Source organism: Microtus oregoni, unplaced genomic scaffold (genome assembly GCF_018167655.1).
Source record: "Microtus oregoni isolate MIOR12 unplaced genomic scaffold, Mior012 000003F_ref0000135, whole genome shotgun sequence".
NCBI classification, from domain to species: domain Eukaryota; kingdom Metazoa; phylum Chordata; class Mammalia; order Rodentia; family Cricetidae; genus Microtus; species Microtus oregoni.
In genome coordinates, this window is record NW_024543062.1 from 64886554 (window position 1) to 64900435 (window position 13882).

The 13882-nt window shown below is 47.5% G+C and overlaps 1 protein-coding gene across 5 annotated transcripts in view; it reads right to left on the reverse strand.

Annotated features, from left to right (window-relative positions):
* Positions 1 to 593: 593 nt before the first annotated feature.
* The window catches only part of Ppp1r12b (protein phosphatase 1 regulatory subunit 12B), a 212126-nt gene continuing 198837 nt past the window's right edge, over positions 594 to 13882 (reverse strand). For 3 of the 5 annotated variants that reach the window (XM_041648025.1, XM_041648024.1, XM_041648026.1), the window contains one exon: positions 594 to 6859. In XM_041648025.1, coding sequence (XP_041503959.1) covers positions 6773 to 6859 — 87 coding nt within the window. In that variant the 3' untranslated portion in view covers positions 594 to 6772. Of the gene's footprint in view, positions 6860 to 12119; positions 12301 to 13882 lie in introns of all 5 variants that reach the window. The other 2 variants (XM_041648023.1, XM_041648022.1) reach the window with 1 other exon arrangement.

Here is a 13882-nt window from a genome sequence, read left to right on the forward strand (position 1 = left end):
TACAAACAGCTGGTGACAGCAGGGGAAAAGAATCTTCCCTCCCTCCCAAGTCAGTGACCAAGGATTTCCACTTGGCAGAAAGCAGACCCAAGCCTGGCTGCCCACTCCCCAGCCCTACCAGCAGCCTGTGTAGCAGCAACTCCCTGGGCTAGGCTCCTTTTCTTCAGAGTTTCTACCCAACCTCAAATGACCCCACAGTTAGCTTCATGTGCATGGGTTGGATGTAAGAAGTCATTTTTGGATGTCCTGAATCAGTGGCCCAAGGAACCCTTACCCAGGTGGACAGTGTGGTGCTGGGAGCCTGCAGAGCCTACTACCATCAGTAGCCCCCTGGGTGCAGCTTCCCTATGTAGGATGGATGTTAGGGTCTATCAGGTGGGCCACACACCCTGCTTTTCACTTTCAATAAAACAGCCACCCTTAGGCCCTGGAAACCCTGATTTCTTCTCAGGGTTGCCAGTCAACCCAGGAGATCTTCCTGGGGCAGGGCATGTGGTGACTTGTGCACTGTGGCTGCCCATGCAGAGACTGCTAAGTCAGTGGGAACTACTGGGGGCCGCCTGGTTAATGGGAGCTCTATCACTTTCATGGCACAAAGTTAAAACACAGTTTTATTTGTTCATTTATAAATACTGTTGTGTTTACAGGCATCATACAGATGTGAATATTATTCCCAAACTTTCAAACACAGAACACTTAATACCATATAATAACAACCAGTAAGCAAATCCATCCATCTCAGGGTTGAAAGGCCACTCAAAGTTGCATAAAAATACATTCAGTTCACAAAGCCAGTCTGGCTTCCCCTCCCTCAGGAGCCTCCTCCAGGTGTCTTTACAGTTGACTGAAGTTCATCTACACAACTCAGCTGGAAAACAGCTCCATTTGGTGCATAAGTGTGGGTGAAGGGTGGAGAGAGGAAACAAAATGCTAGCGTTCAAGTGGTGATCAAGACCAGGGCGAAGGAAACAGAGAAAAACAGTGATGCCCAAACCAGACTGCACTGGCTTAAGAGTAGGTCACATCTCGCTGCAGAGGGAGCGGTTGTGGCATGTTACCTCCCTCTTCAGGGAAATCACTGCTGTGCTTCGAGGTCAGGCCAGGAAGAGGACCTGCCAAGGGCTCAAGGCAGGTGACTGGTGAGGTAAGCGTGTTGGATGGACGCTTTCTCCCGGACCCACCTCTGCTGCCTTTACCTGCAGCTACTCTGCACTAGACTCTGCCATCCTAGGCTAGGCTGGGATCCGCTTGAGGTTTCAGAAGAGTAGGGTTGAGAACAGCAGACACAGCACCTGGGAGAGAAACAAGCTGGTGCTGGCCAGAGTGTCCCCTGTTCAGGATCCTGCTCTGACCTCTGCTCTGGGTTCAAGAGCACGTCAGAGGCTCTTAGGACTCTATGGTCCTGCCTTTTCTGGGTCTTCTCTCCTGGCTGGCTGAGAGGCTGTCACTTCTATATAGACTAGCTCAGCCTGTGCTGAGGAGACATTTCTGCCTTATGCAGGGACTGGTCACATCCCCAGGAAAAGAAGGAATGAATGTCTCAGACACAGCCCTGCGACGAGAATCATCTAGACCTATAAGCCAAATCTTGTCTCTGAGGGGCCTTGAAAATGGAATAGGGCTGGCTGTGGGTGGTGGGGGAAAATGACATGCTGTTGGTATCTGAAAATTCTCCAGGACTCTTGGCTGATTAATGGGAAACCCTGTCCCTCAAGCACCATCAAGCCCAAGTGTGGAAGCCAGGCCTGAGGAGTGTGGGGGAAGGCAGGGGAGGGGTACGATTAGTTGGAAGGACCTACGCTACCATCTTGATGACACCTTAAGGGCCACCCAAGTACATTTTTATTGGAAGCATTAGGGGAAAATTTAGAGGCAAAATAACAAAATGTCATTCTGGCAGATTACCAAGCTGGGAGACAAGCAGATGCATGGGAGTCCTTTGGGAAGCTGGTGCAGGAAGAGAAAAAGAGACAGAGCTACACACTTGGATAAAATTGGTTTCTGAGTTTTCATTTCTAATCAAGAAAACACCAGACCTCTTTTAAAAAGCTCCAGCCTGGCAAGTGTGTGTGTGTGTGTCCCCAGGCTGGAAGGGAGCCTCACATTGCCAAGTCTTCTGAGGTAAGGCCAGAACATGCATCAATGCATGGGCTTTAGGACTTTCCACCCCCACCATCTCGCGAGCGGGCACCCAGATACTGGGTTGCAATTGTGACCTTCACCACAGCTTGCAAGGAGACATGGAGACAACTTCCAGCTTCCCTCAGGTTTGTTGGGGTCCAGTTGTTTTTCCTCGGCCCCCAGAGACCACTTCATTCCTCTGTAGCCGTGACAATGACAGCTCCTGGGCTATAATGAAGTTGATCTATTTTTCCAATCTAATCAGAACACAAGCAATCAATAGTTGTCCCTGACAGAGTCCACTGCTCTGAGCAGTGTCAATACCCATTAGGAAGGCTGATTAAAATCTCCTCTCAGGCTTAGCTGGAACTGAGGAGAGAACTCAACGAGACAGAACGCACTTCCAGGTGCAGAAATCAGGCTTCCTTACTCCCAGTGTCTGCAATCTCCATCCTCTTCCACATTCAAAGACCCTGCCCTCTGCCTTTACCCATCATACCTGCAGGCACCCACCTCCAGGGTTTGTTCTGACTGCACCATTCTATGCCATGTGGTTTGTGGGGTCTGTGAACTCCTGAAGCAGCAGCATGGTCTCTTGTGAAAGACCGCCTTGAACAGCCCCAGAACGCCCCACTTCTGAGAGCTCAGTGCTCGGAGGCAGAGCTCAGCCGAAGCTAGGCTCTTCCTGTGGAACACTTGTTGCTCAAGGCAGAGCTCAACATTAGGAACTAGCTGGTGCCAAACAGAATCCCAAGTTAAGCCTGCTTGGGTACGGAGAAGCAGTGCTGGTCACATCTAGGAAAGGCGGCTGGGTTCCTAGTGACATACTGCTCTATCCACCCCCTACCAGCTACAATCTCCACCTCTTCAGGCTCCTAACCACCAGGAAGGAAACAATCACAACACTGTTCAATTGCTTTCAGTGTTAACTCCACTTTCCAGCAAGGAGGAGAGGTCAGCCTTGACACCCCAATCTTAAACAGCTTGAGTTTGGGAAGAAAACAAGACTGATATTGAAAATTTGAAAAGAAGCAGAAATCTAAGAGTCAAAATGTTCTCATCCTTCTAGAAATGAATAAATTACAGAAATTTAAGCCCCATGGGGCCTTAAAAAATTATCTTGCCCAAGGGTTACAGCTAAGTAAGTTGGCTTAACTGTGTGCACCTTATCCTGCCCTCATCTCCTGGGTCAAGGGAACTATGTCTGAAGGCAACTGAGATGTGCACGGGGCCCACCTCTGAAAGGGCGCGTCACCATGGACTAGAGCCCTGCGGTCCTGAGGGAAGACAGCTGGGCTCCTGCAGCCCAGCCTCACTGTGAGACCGCAGTGGATGCTGTAGCTCACCTGTTGGGGGAAGTTAGTCACTAACATCCTAGCTACCCAATTAAGCTTCTGTTTCAAGTCGTACAACAGTCTGAAGCAGCTGACAGATGTCACAAGTGCCAGTACTGTCAGTACTTTACACTGGGTGGAGACAGTTGTCTGTGCGACAAAAGGCCTCGAAGGGGTGCCAGAAACCAGAGTGCCGGCAAAGGGCACGGCTTGGAGACTTCCTCCTCTCATCTCTTGTTATATACCCTTTTGTAGGGCCCACAGACTAACCCGGTACTTTGCCTCACTGAACAGTGCTTGCATCTAGAAGACCGAGGCTTGGGACAGAAGCGGGGAAAGCAGGAGGGAGGACGTGGCCCCTGCTGGACAGACACGGAGGTTCTAGGAAGTGAGACCAGCCTACTGAGTGGGGCCAAGATCGAGCTGTTCTGATTCTTTTGAGGCAACACCCTTAACTGTGCACCACCCACCTTCCCCTAGAGACAGGGATGAAACTGGCAGTCAGAACTTCCAGGTACTGTCTGGAAAGGCTCAGAAGCCCCTGAAAGTCAAACAGGAAAACTCCAGTCCCAGAATCTCGGGACTGGCCCTGCCATTGCTCCCAAAGCTGTCAGATGAATGAGAACACAGGGTGCGATGCTATAGCGAGAACATTCTTGTCCCATCTGAATTTCCCAGGAAGACTGGCTTGCGACAGGGCTGATCCTGCATGGCCACCGGCTTACAGTGGGTCACTAAGCTCCAGCTATGAGATGACTCACAAGAAGTCAGCAAGTGAGGCTGGTGGCCACCGGGGAGACCTGCGGTGTGTGACTGGCCGAGAACAGAGGAAAGGAGACCAACACCAAGAGTCTAGCTGGCTATCAGAAGGCCTATGTCCTTCATGGGGGTTTTCAGTCAATATCATTTTGAAGAGACCAAATTCACAATGTTTTCTGTAATAAAATTAGTGGCCTAAAGGAAGTGCCTGGAATTACCTAGGAACAGCTGTACTATGATAAGTTCTTGGCTGTGGAGTCCAGGATTCCTGAGGCTGAAAAGCGTAGAAATAACTTGTCCTAAGGAACCTTCCTGGAAGGCCACACACAGCAGCAGGTATTAATGCCAGGGTGTGAGTTTTGAGAACCTGCCCCTGGACTCCAAAAGAAAAGCATAGAACTCTGGAACACCTTTACCTATGAATGGAGGAGACTCAAAATGTTTTCCTAACATCCCATTTTCTTTTCCTAAGAACAATGCAGCAATCCCTTCTTCCCCAATGTCCTAGCTATTCTAGAACCAGTTGGCTGACATGTTGTTGGCATTTCCCGCTTCCTATAGCAGAAGCCAGGTCCTTCCCACTGTGGTTTAGTCCTTTCTAAAACACGGGCTCAGTGCTCCATAACAGAGTGGCTCAACACAGACTCCTCAGAAGAGTGGGTTGAAATGGCAAAGAGAACCCTGTACATGCATGCTCAAAGTGTGTCAGAGTGGGCGTGGTCCTCGTCTGCAACAAAGACCCTGAATTACAGCCTGTTTAAGGGTCACAGAAAAGGACAGTGGCAGCCTCATGAAAGAGAATGACAGAGGTAGTGTTAGAATGGTCCACATCACCGGCAACACCAAAATAATGAGGCCCTAGAGGACCTGTCCTTTAATGTGATCCAAGGGACAAATGCCTACAGAAATCAAGCATTAGCCGCATCAGCTGGCTCATCTTGAGAACTAGCACTTTAACTATGTGCTAGAATTATGGACCACTCTGTAGAGACGGAGACACGATAACCTAAAGGGCTGCCTTTGTCTAGACTTTAGAGGATGGGAGTCAAGATGTGACAGGCATCAAAACCATGACATCTGAAGAAGGACTGAAGGAACTATGGAAGTAGAGACCACCACCCATCCATATTTAGTGAGCTGGGCAGGCGGGGAGCAGCAGACCTCAGCTCCTATTAGTAAAAACTCTGGTTATTAGAGGCGCCCAAGCTTTAAGCACTAAATGCATAGCTACCAAAGGCCGACCATAGGGCAAAGCTATGGCAGCAGAGGGGTCGCTATAACACAAGGAAGCTGGGCTGGATGATGTTGCCACTCTTAAGAGTTCACGAGTCTTATTATGGACTGGATCGTCCCCTTCAGTCTCTACCCCAGCAGTCACTCTCCTGCTGGCTTCTAAGAAGGGCACTGCCTCTCCCCTGAACATGACGACCATCGTCTCACAGCACAAGCACAGCGTTCCAAGTGTCCTCACATGCTCTCTCCATCTCTAGCCTGCTTCACCCGCCTCCCCCACCCTCTCCCTGGACTTGTGACTTCATTCCTCATTAGGAGCAGGTGCACAAGTGGAAAAGTAAACAGAGGCAAAGGGAGCAAGGCAAACTCAACAGAGTCCAGATTTCCCTCTTCTTGAGAGGGTCTTGCTATGTAGCTGGCTTCAAATCCCTGATCCTCCTGCCTCAGCTTCACGAGTGCTGAGACTGTAGGTGTATACTGCTATGTCTGACTTGAAGAGCCCAGAAAAATCACTCTGTAAGCGGCCAAGCGGGAGATGAGAATAAGCTGACTCCTAAGTCATCCTCTAGCTGTGTAGGGACGAGGTCATGGTACCATGGCAACAGAGCGATGATTTTCCACAGTGGCCCCAACAACTGAGGTCAGGAGCTCTGTTCCAGCTTTTATGCCATCAGGCTGGGAGAAGAAATCATAAAAGGACAGAAAGAAAAGGAGCAAGAGAGTACAGGAGCATCTAAGCCTTGTGGAAAGGGAGAAACAGGGTTAAGATTAGTCAGGGAAGTTCTAGGTTATCGATAGAAAAGTAAAAACAAGTCAGTCCCTGAGAGGTGAACAACAGAGTCACAACCACCGTGGACTCTACGCAATAGCTCCAGAGGCAGTCCAGAGAGTAACCCCATATTCTGCCCTTTCTCTTGGCACCCCAGATAGGATCCTGGAGTGGCCACCACAAGACTCACCTATATCAAAGGACAGTGGGTCAGTATAAAGGCTACGGGTCAAAGCCTTACATATCTGTACCAAAACCAATGTGGACAAAGCAGCAGAAAGTTGGGGGTTCACAGCTGAGCTTAGTATACCCCACAAAGCTTTCTCCAGATTGCTTGAAATAGTCACAATCATGCTTCAGTTAAAACAGTCATAAAACTCGGGCTACAAGTGCGGGAGCAATGGGACACTGAGAGTGCAGAGAAAATGTACAGTGCAGAGGAGGTGACTGACGAGGATCACAAGGAGGTGCCCTTCTTCGGAAACATTCACTTCTTTTGGCCGGAAACGAGGGGTTGGCAGCAAATGCTGCCCCCTCCTCCCAGATCTGACCTCATCTATTTGGACAGTTTGCTGATGACTCTGATGAGGGCACCATTTTCATCTTTCAGCCTTTGATTGTCGGATTTCAGTTCTGTTAACACCTGCGGTGACAGAGGAAAAGATGTGTTAGAGCCTGGCACAATGGCCGCTACTTTCCCAGCTGAGCCAGCAGGTGAGCAGGGCCTCCTAGGACAGCTATGTGATAAGCTGTTACTACCCTTTTGCTTGGGGATAAAGCCCTTTGATCCTTCTATTTACTGGGCTGGACATGTAAGTATTTAGGGAAAATACACCTCCTCATCTTTTGAGCCAGCGTCATTTTCCACATAGCCTATAGTTCTATTCTATTGAGCCAGGAGCTTTTGCAATTGTTCCTGCCCTTGAACTCACTTACAGCCTAAAGAAACTGGGGAGACTGCCAAAGTAGCTCAGAACAAGGAGTCAGAGAGAGTGTGACCCTTAGGAGTGAAAGGCACTACTGCACACCCCATAAGGAACAAAATGCAAGCTGAGGAACAGAACTTGGCCTTTTTGCCACAAGATGACCAAGTTTGACCTGATGCCTTTGGTAACTAGAATCCACCCAAATTCTCACTGGTCATACTACACACACCTATTCTCAACATTAACATCCAGGGAACTTAGAGATATGGCCAAGACCCAGGGGGCTTTCCTAACACTCTAGCGGATGGTGTTAGAATAATCCTGGCAAACAGAGGCTTATGGAAAAAGGAACGGAGTGAAGATTCCATCTGTCAGTTCTTCCATCTTGGAACACAACACATATTGTTGCTCAACTCAAGGAATACAGGAAGAGCAAGTTCCAGCTTGGACACCCAAGTCTTTATTTTGTGATCAGGCACTTTGACCGATATTTTGTACATCTGAAAAATCTTAATAAGCTACAGTCCATGTGCGGGCCTTGCTGGTAGATTGGGGTTAGAAGGTAAATACATTTCACAATGAAGGCTCCAGAAATCTGTATCCTCATTGTCATGCAGACACCCTTTCTTTCAATGATCAGGATCCATACAGTAAGCAAGGTTTCCAGAAAAGGGTGGCCTGGGCTCAGGAATCATGGGCCATGAAGTTCGAGCTCTTGGCATTACTATTAAAGTTGGGAATCTATGATGTACCTGAAGAAATATGATCTTTGTTTCCCCAACCTCACGAGGAAGATGCAGGTTACATTATACAATTGTGAGCAAGTGTATGAACATGTGTGTGCGTATGTGTGTACAAATGCCCCCAAAGCCCATGCCCGAGAACAAAGGGAAAACAACATCTACAATTTTGGGGTGAGGGGTAGAAGGCCTCACTGACACCTCAGGAGCTTGTGCTACAGCTGTTCTCCTTATCTCTATAAACTAGGGAACATATGTCCATCACTAGTCCAGGGAAGCTAGCTAGTTAGGTCCTAGTGATGAAATTATACCCATATGCGCTCAAGTTCAAAGACTATCTCTTCATTACAGGTAGGAATGGAAAACAAAACTCCAAAGCAGTTGTAGCACAGAAACAAATTCAGGAGTGGTCACTCTCAATGATCTACATTACTTTAGCCAACAGGTTCTCAACCTGTGGCTCACAACCCTTTGGGGAGAGTCAAATAACCCTTTCATTGGGTCACATCAGATATCCTGCATATCAGATATTTACATAATAGTAGCAAAGTTACAGTTATGAAGTAGCAATGAAATAATTTTATGGTTGGAGTCACCACATGAAGGCCTATATTAAAGGATCATAGCATTAGAAAGGCTAAGAACCACTGCTCTAGAGAAACCACTTGACATCTCTCTATTTCTGTTTGTAGCTACAAAAGAATAGGAACCGCCCTGCTCCCTCACAGATGGGCCTCTGACAGGCAGATAGGAATAAGAGCCATGGAAGTACTAGTGTCTGCAATGGGTTTTGCAATGCTGGGGATTCCTGCTACCATTCAGTTTCCCCATGACTCTGGAAGAGCAGGCAAGATCTACACACTTCACCAATAAGACTGTAATCTAAAGAATTATAAAGCAAAGTTTGTCTTTGACCTGCCTTTCCTCCAACTCACAGCAGCGCTGGCTAACCTCTTCCGTGCCTCTCAGGATGGAGTGCTCTGAGCTCACACCAGTAAACTGCCCAGGCTGGTACCTTCCATCTCTTCTCTATTGTTCCATCTGGGGGGTTTGTTTGCCTAGTGGGACTTTTCAATTCAAACAATGTTGCTTTTATGTATGGGTGTTTTGCCTGCACATGTGTCTATGCCTAGTGTCTGTGGAGGCCAGAAGAGGGTATTGGATCTTCTGGAACAGGAGTTACATAGGTTGGTTGTAAGACCATGAAGGTGCCAGGAATCAAACTTGGATCCTCTGGATGAAAATCCAGTGCTCTTAACCACTGAGCCATCTCTCCAGCCCCCCCCCCCCCCCGCCCCCGCACCCTATTCCTTATCAGGATCCCACAGGTGTGAAGAAGCTATATCTATGGCAATGGGTTATGTTAATTGCTTACCAAGTTAGAATTGAGCTGCTTTTAAAAAAAGGTACAATTTGTTAGTGTTTGGTGATTTTCTTTTCCACATTAAGAGCTCAATTCTTTGGGGTGAAATGATAGACAAGACAGTTTCACAGCTGCAACACCTAACATCTTAGAGAATGCACAATTCCAGCGGGGTGCAGAGACCAAGGAAGCAGGGCCACAGACTCCACGCTCAAATGAGGGAATGGACAGTGCTGAAGAATTAATAAAGACACACGTGAAGGTGCTGTCAGGCACGACGTTTTAGGGGGTGTATCTCTAGACTTCAGCTTCTCCATTTCTGAATCTCTAGGCTGCCACTTCGATGTTGATACTTAAGATACAATCAAGCACATGTGCTCTTAACTACTTCATGTGCTAGGCTAGCTGTGGGTGGATGGGTCTCACAACAAGCCTTACCGAGCTGCTTTGCCTGATGTGGGAAGGGAGCCTTCCCTTTCTCTGAAGGTGGAGCTGGCTGGCACTAAGTGCTGGGTTAGGAAGGGTGAGAATGGGGCGAAATCTCTTGATCACACTGCCAGTTTGGCCTAGTTACCCCATCTTTCCTACTGGGAGGTGTCTGGCAGGCTTTGGCTGTCAAGGTGTACACAGTAAGTACTTTAGACTAGCTTACAGGCTACGGTCTTTGGTGTGGCTACCTCATTCCATGACTGTGGCCTAGCAGGTGTCATGTACTGATAATGCAGGAACTAAAATGTATGGTTTACTTCCAATAAATCTTAATTTCTGGACACTGAAATCTGAATTCCACAGGAATTTTATTTGTCAAATACAATTCTCTTGATTTCTTTTCTTTTCAGGTATTAGCATGGTACATGGGCCATAGTTTGCTTCCCTCACTACTGTAGGTAATGCACTAGGCAGTGACATTATTTTGGCAGGTAAATGTTTTTTTGGAAACCAATTTTTGTTTTGAGATGGGGTATCTCTTTGTAGCTCTGGCTGTCCTGGAACTCACTATGTAGACTAGGCCTGCCTCAAACTCATAGAGACATACCTGCCTGCCTCCCAATTTCTCAGATTAAAGGCATGTGCCACCTGGCTGAAACTGACCTTTTAAATAGGTCAAAGTACTGAGAAGGTAGAGTTCTGTCTGTTACTCTCTGATGCAATGCTGTCCTGCGCTGTAGCTGCCTAACGAATTGTTAAGACTGCAAAATATGCAGATGGCTTGTGCCGCAGTAGGGTGAGTGCAGAGTCTGGAATCTAACACAGTGTCTGCATTTTTGTTCAACCATTTACTTTCCAAGGGACTTTGGGCTTATTTCTGATTCTGTAACCTGCTTTTTAAATATATATACAATGGTGCTGAGGAACCACTGAGAAAAGCATAAAGCACTCAGTACAGACTTTAACAAATGCCAGTTGTTAAAGTTATTAATCACTGAAAGGTTGAAATCAAATTTTGCCCCATATCTAACACTGTCTTGCAACAAATTGGGAGACCAAAAATAACTGGGACTTTTGGGGGTCCCTTTTCCCTTAGTCAAAATTTCCTAGAGTGTGTATGCATGTGTGTGCATGTGTGCTGGGACTGAACCAAGGGTCCTGACGCGCAGTAAGCACACGCTCCACCGTAGGGCCACATGTGAGCGCCCTTTCAGAACTTTTGAAGCTAACTCTGAAACAGAGTGTGGACTTCCTGCTGGCTGCTCACGGCCTTGCTGTGGCAGCATATCCCTTTCCATTTCTTTCTGCCTGTGACGGCATCTGGAGCAGGACAATAGCTCAGCCCTTACGGTAATCTGGGCGCTTCAATACTAGTGGGTATATATCATTGGCAGCTACTGATCCTAAAGGCAAATGCACACAGGCAGAAAAAAGGACAGGCTCCAGTCAAGACTAATTAGATTGTTGCTGAAAATCAAAAACTCATTTCAGAGAAGTGGTGACCCTGTCACACTATCTTGGGATGGGAAACAAACGGTGTCTTTCAGATCCATAGCCAGAGGAAGGTTCTAGTCTGCCACACACATTTTTGAGGGGTGGTTTTCAGTTGGAAATAAACACTGTTCTGCTCCATTGCTTGCCCTCCCCTTGGCAACACTGAACCCATTAGAAAGGCTCATTTATATTGCTCACGGTCTGCCTTGCGGCCCACACACTCAGGGCAGGGAGCGATACATCCCAGGAGCCAGGAGACTTGTGAGGGAATGAGACAAATGTTCCAGAAGAGCTAGATGAAACAAAGGCTTCCGGAAAAAGGCAGAGAATGCTTATCTAACTCTGCCCAGTGGTGGGCAGGAGGGTGTTTCTGCTCGGAGCAGAGGTGAGTCAGGGAATCCTGGCCTTCATCCTAGTCTGTCGCTGATGGGGAGTAAGTTCCATCTGGTAGTCAATGGGTTGTGGTTCTCAACCACAGTCACATACACACCAACAGAGGAACTTTAGGAAAATACTGATGCCCTGGTCTCAATCCAAATAACAGAGCATTTGGAACAGGCCCAGACATGGTGTACACTCATGGCTGCCAGTTGGATCTAACACGCAGTCTCCAGGGCCTAACTGGTAGATACATTTGGGTTACTGCTAGCCGAGAAAGCTCTCTCTCTCTCAGTTTGACAAAGACCCCATCAATGAAATAAAAATGTATGCATGCATGCACACAGGTAAATATACACAGTTGTGTATCTATGTCCAGTCTCTAAGGGAAGAACGGTGACGTGGTGACTTGAACATGACACTCTGCTTGCCCAGTCTCCCCGCTGCTACCCTTGGATGCGTTTCTTATGTCCCTTATGTGGTCTGAGTCCTGCTCCAGATACCTGGACATGGAGGCTCTGATGGAAGGGATGGGTATTGGGCTTCTGGGACCAACAAGAAGAGTAAACCTGCCTGGAATAGTAGAGGAGGGAAGTGAGGTGGAGAGGAAGGGCAATAGCTAGAGCTCCTGGGTGTCCGAGGACTCGATGGACTTCGAGAGTCTGGCCACCACTCGGGTCAAGGCCCTGTTCTCAGCCTGCAGTTGTTCGTTCATCTGCTTCAAGGTTTGAATCTGTTTTAGCTGGTGAAGGTTCTGCAGAGAGTGAGACATGAAGGAGACAGACAAGACAGAGCAGAGGAGAAAAAAGTAGGACAAAGAAACTACTTGACTTTTTGTTTTTGTTTTTAGTTTGCATGCAAGAAAGGAGATGGGAAAGGCAGTAGTGATGAGAGCGGGCTATCCAGGGAGGTGGAGGAGCAATGCGGCGGAGGGAGAGCTGTGTCTGTGGTTCCTGGATGAGCCCTTAGCATGCAGCTATTGGCTATACAAGCATAAAACCACATGGGGACCACTTGAGAATGAGAAGCCAACATATGGCTTGGGGCCTTCTGACAAATTCATACGCAGAGCCTCAGCCTGGGGAACTCTCACTGACACTGGGGCTGGGGCTGAGGATCTGTGTGTGTGTGTTCCTAAATCCAAACATTTTCTCTCTCCCTGTATCTTGTCCTCACACTTGCCCCATCCATTTGTTTTCTTCCTGTTCTCTTAATTTATTACTTAATTTAAAAAATACAACAAGAGGGGCATTTTCTTTATGCACTTTCTGCATATAGCATGTATTATTTAGAAGGCGATGTGACATCTGCCAGCTCTCTGGGTGGACCTGTAACATGTTTTACAGGAAGCTCAATTAACCTTCCCAGTTCTCAATAGCACGCACAGCTTGTCCAGGTCCTGCAACTGCCAGTTGGCTTCTACCTGCTATTGATGATTTATCTATCACTGGGTTCACAGCCAACTATGTGCTCTCTGCCCTAGGTCATGTCAAGGGTAGGAGCTGCTTAAATATTTTCAAACAGACATACACTCTGAAAATTATAAATGCACAAAAGCAGAGAAATCATAAATGCCAGCTGATGATGGAACTGGGTGGATCACTGTGGTAGTCTGGTCCCACCTGTGCATCAGTGTTGCAAATGAACAGGATAATGGGCATTGATACTCTTTCCAATACCTGATGTTTCACAAGTGCCTTGAAGATTTCAATAAAGTGATTACAGCACTGGAATTGAACACAGGTCTTCTGGAAGAGTAGTCAATGCTCTTAACCGCTGAGCCATCTCTCCAGCCTCTTGAACAATATATCTTTAAATTTGTTGGCAAGTGACCTTCATGTGTTGTTAACTCTGCCACATGCCCTCCGCACTGACCTTGCACTGACCCTCTGCACTGACCTTGAAACAGACAATCCGCTCTTTCGGAAAAGGGAAATGATCTTGTTATTCAAATAGGGGTTGGGTTATAGTGATGACAAAAAGAAAGGTTCCGGGTATCAGGGAAGTCTCTCATACTACACAGCGAGAAAGGACGAAAATGGGAGATTAGTGGGGCAATGGTTTGGGAGTGAACCAGCAAGAGAATGAGAGCAGCATGAGAGAAACCAGTGACACTGAGAAACAAGTAGAGACAAACCGCTGAACAGATCTTTGTCAGAAGAGGAAGAATGACTCCCCCAAAGGGTAGGGCTGTCAAGCAGTTCCACACAGCCACAGGAGAGTAGACTAGGTCATCCTCTACTGACTGTAAGCATCTTGACCATGGAGGGGACAGGTGAGAGAGATCATAACAGCATATGGAGGAGTTGAAGAACCACAGAAACCCCTGGCTTATG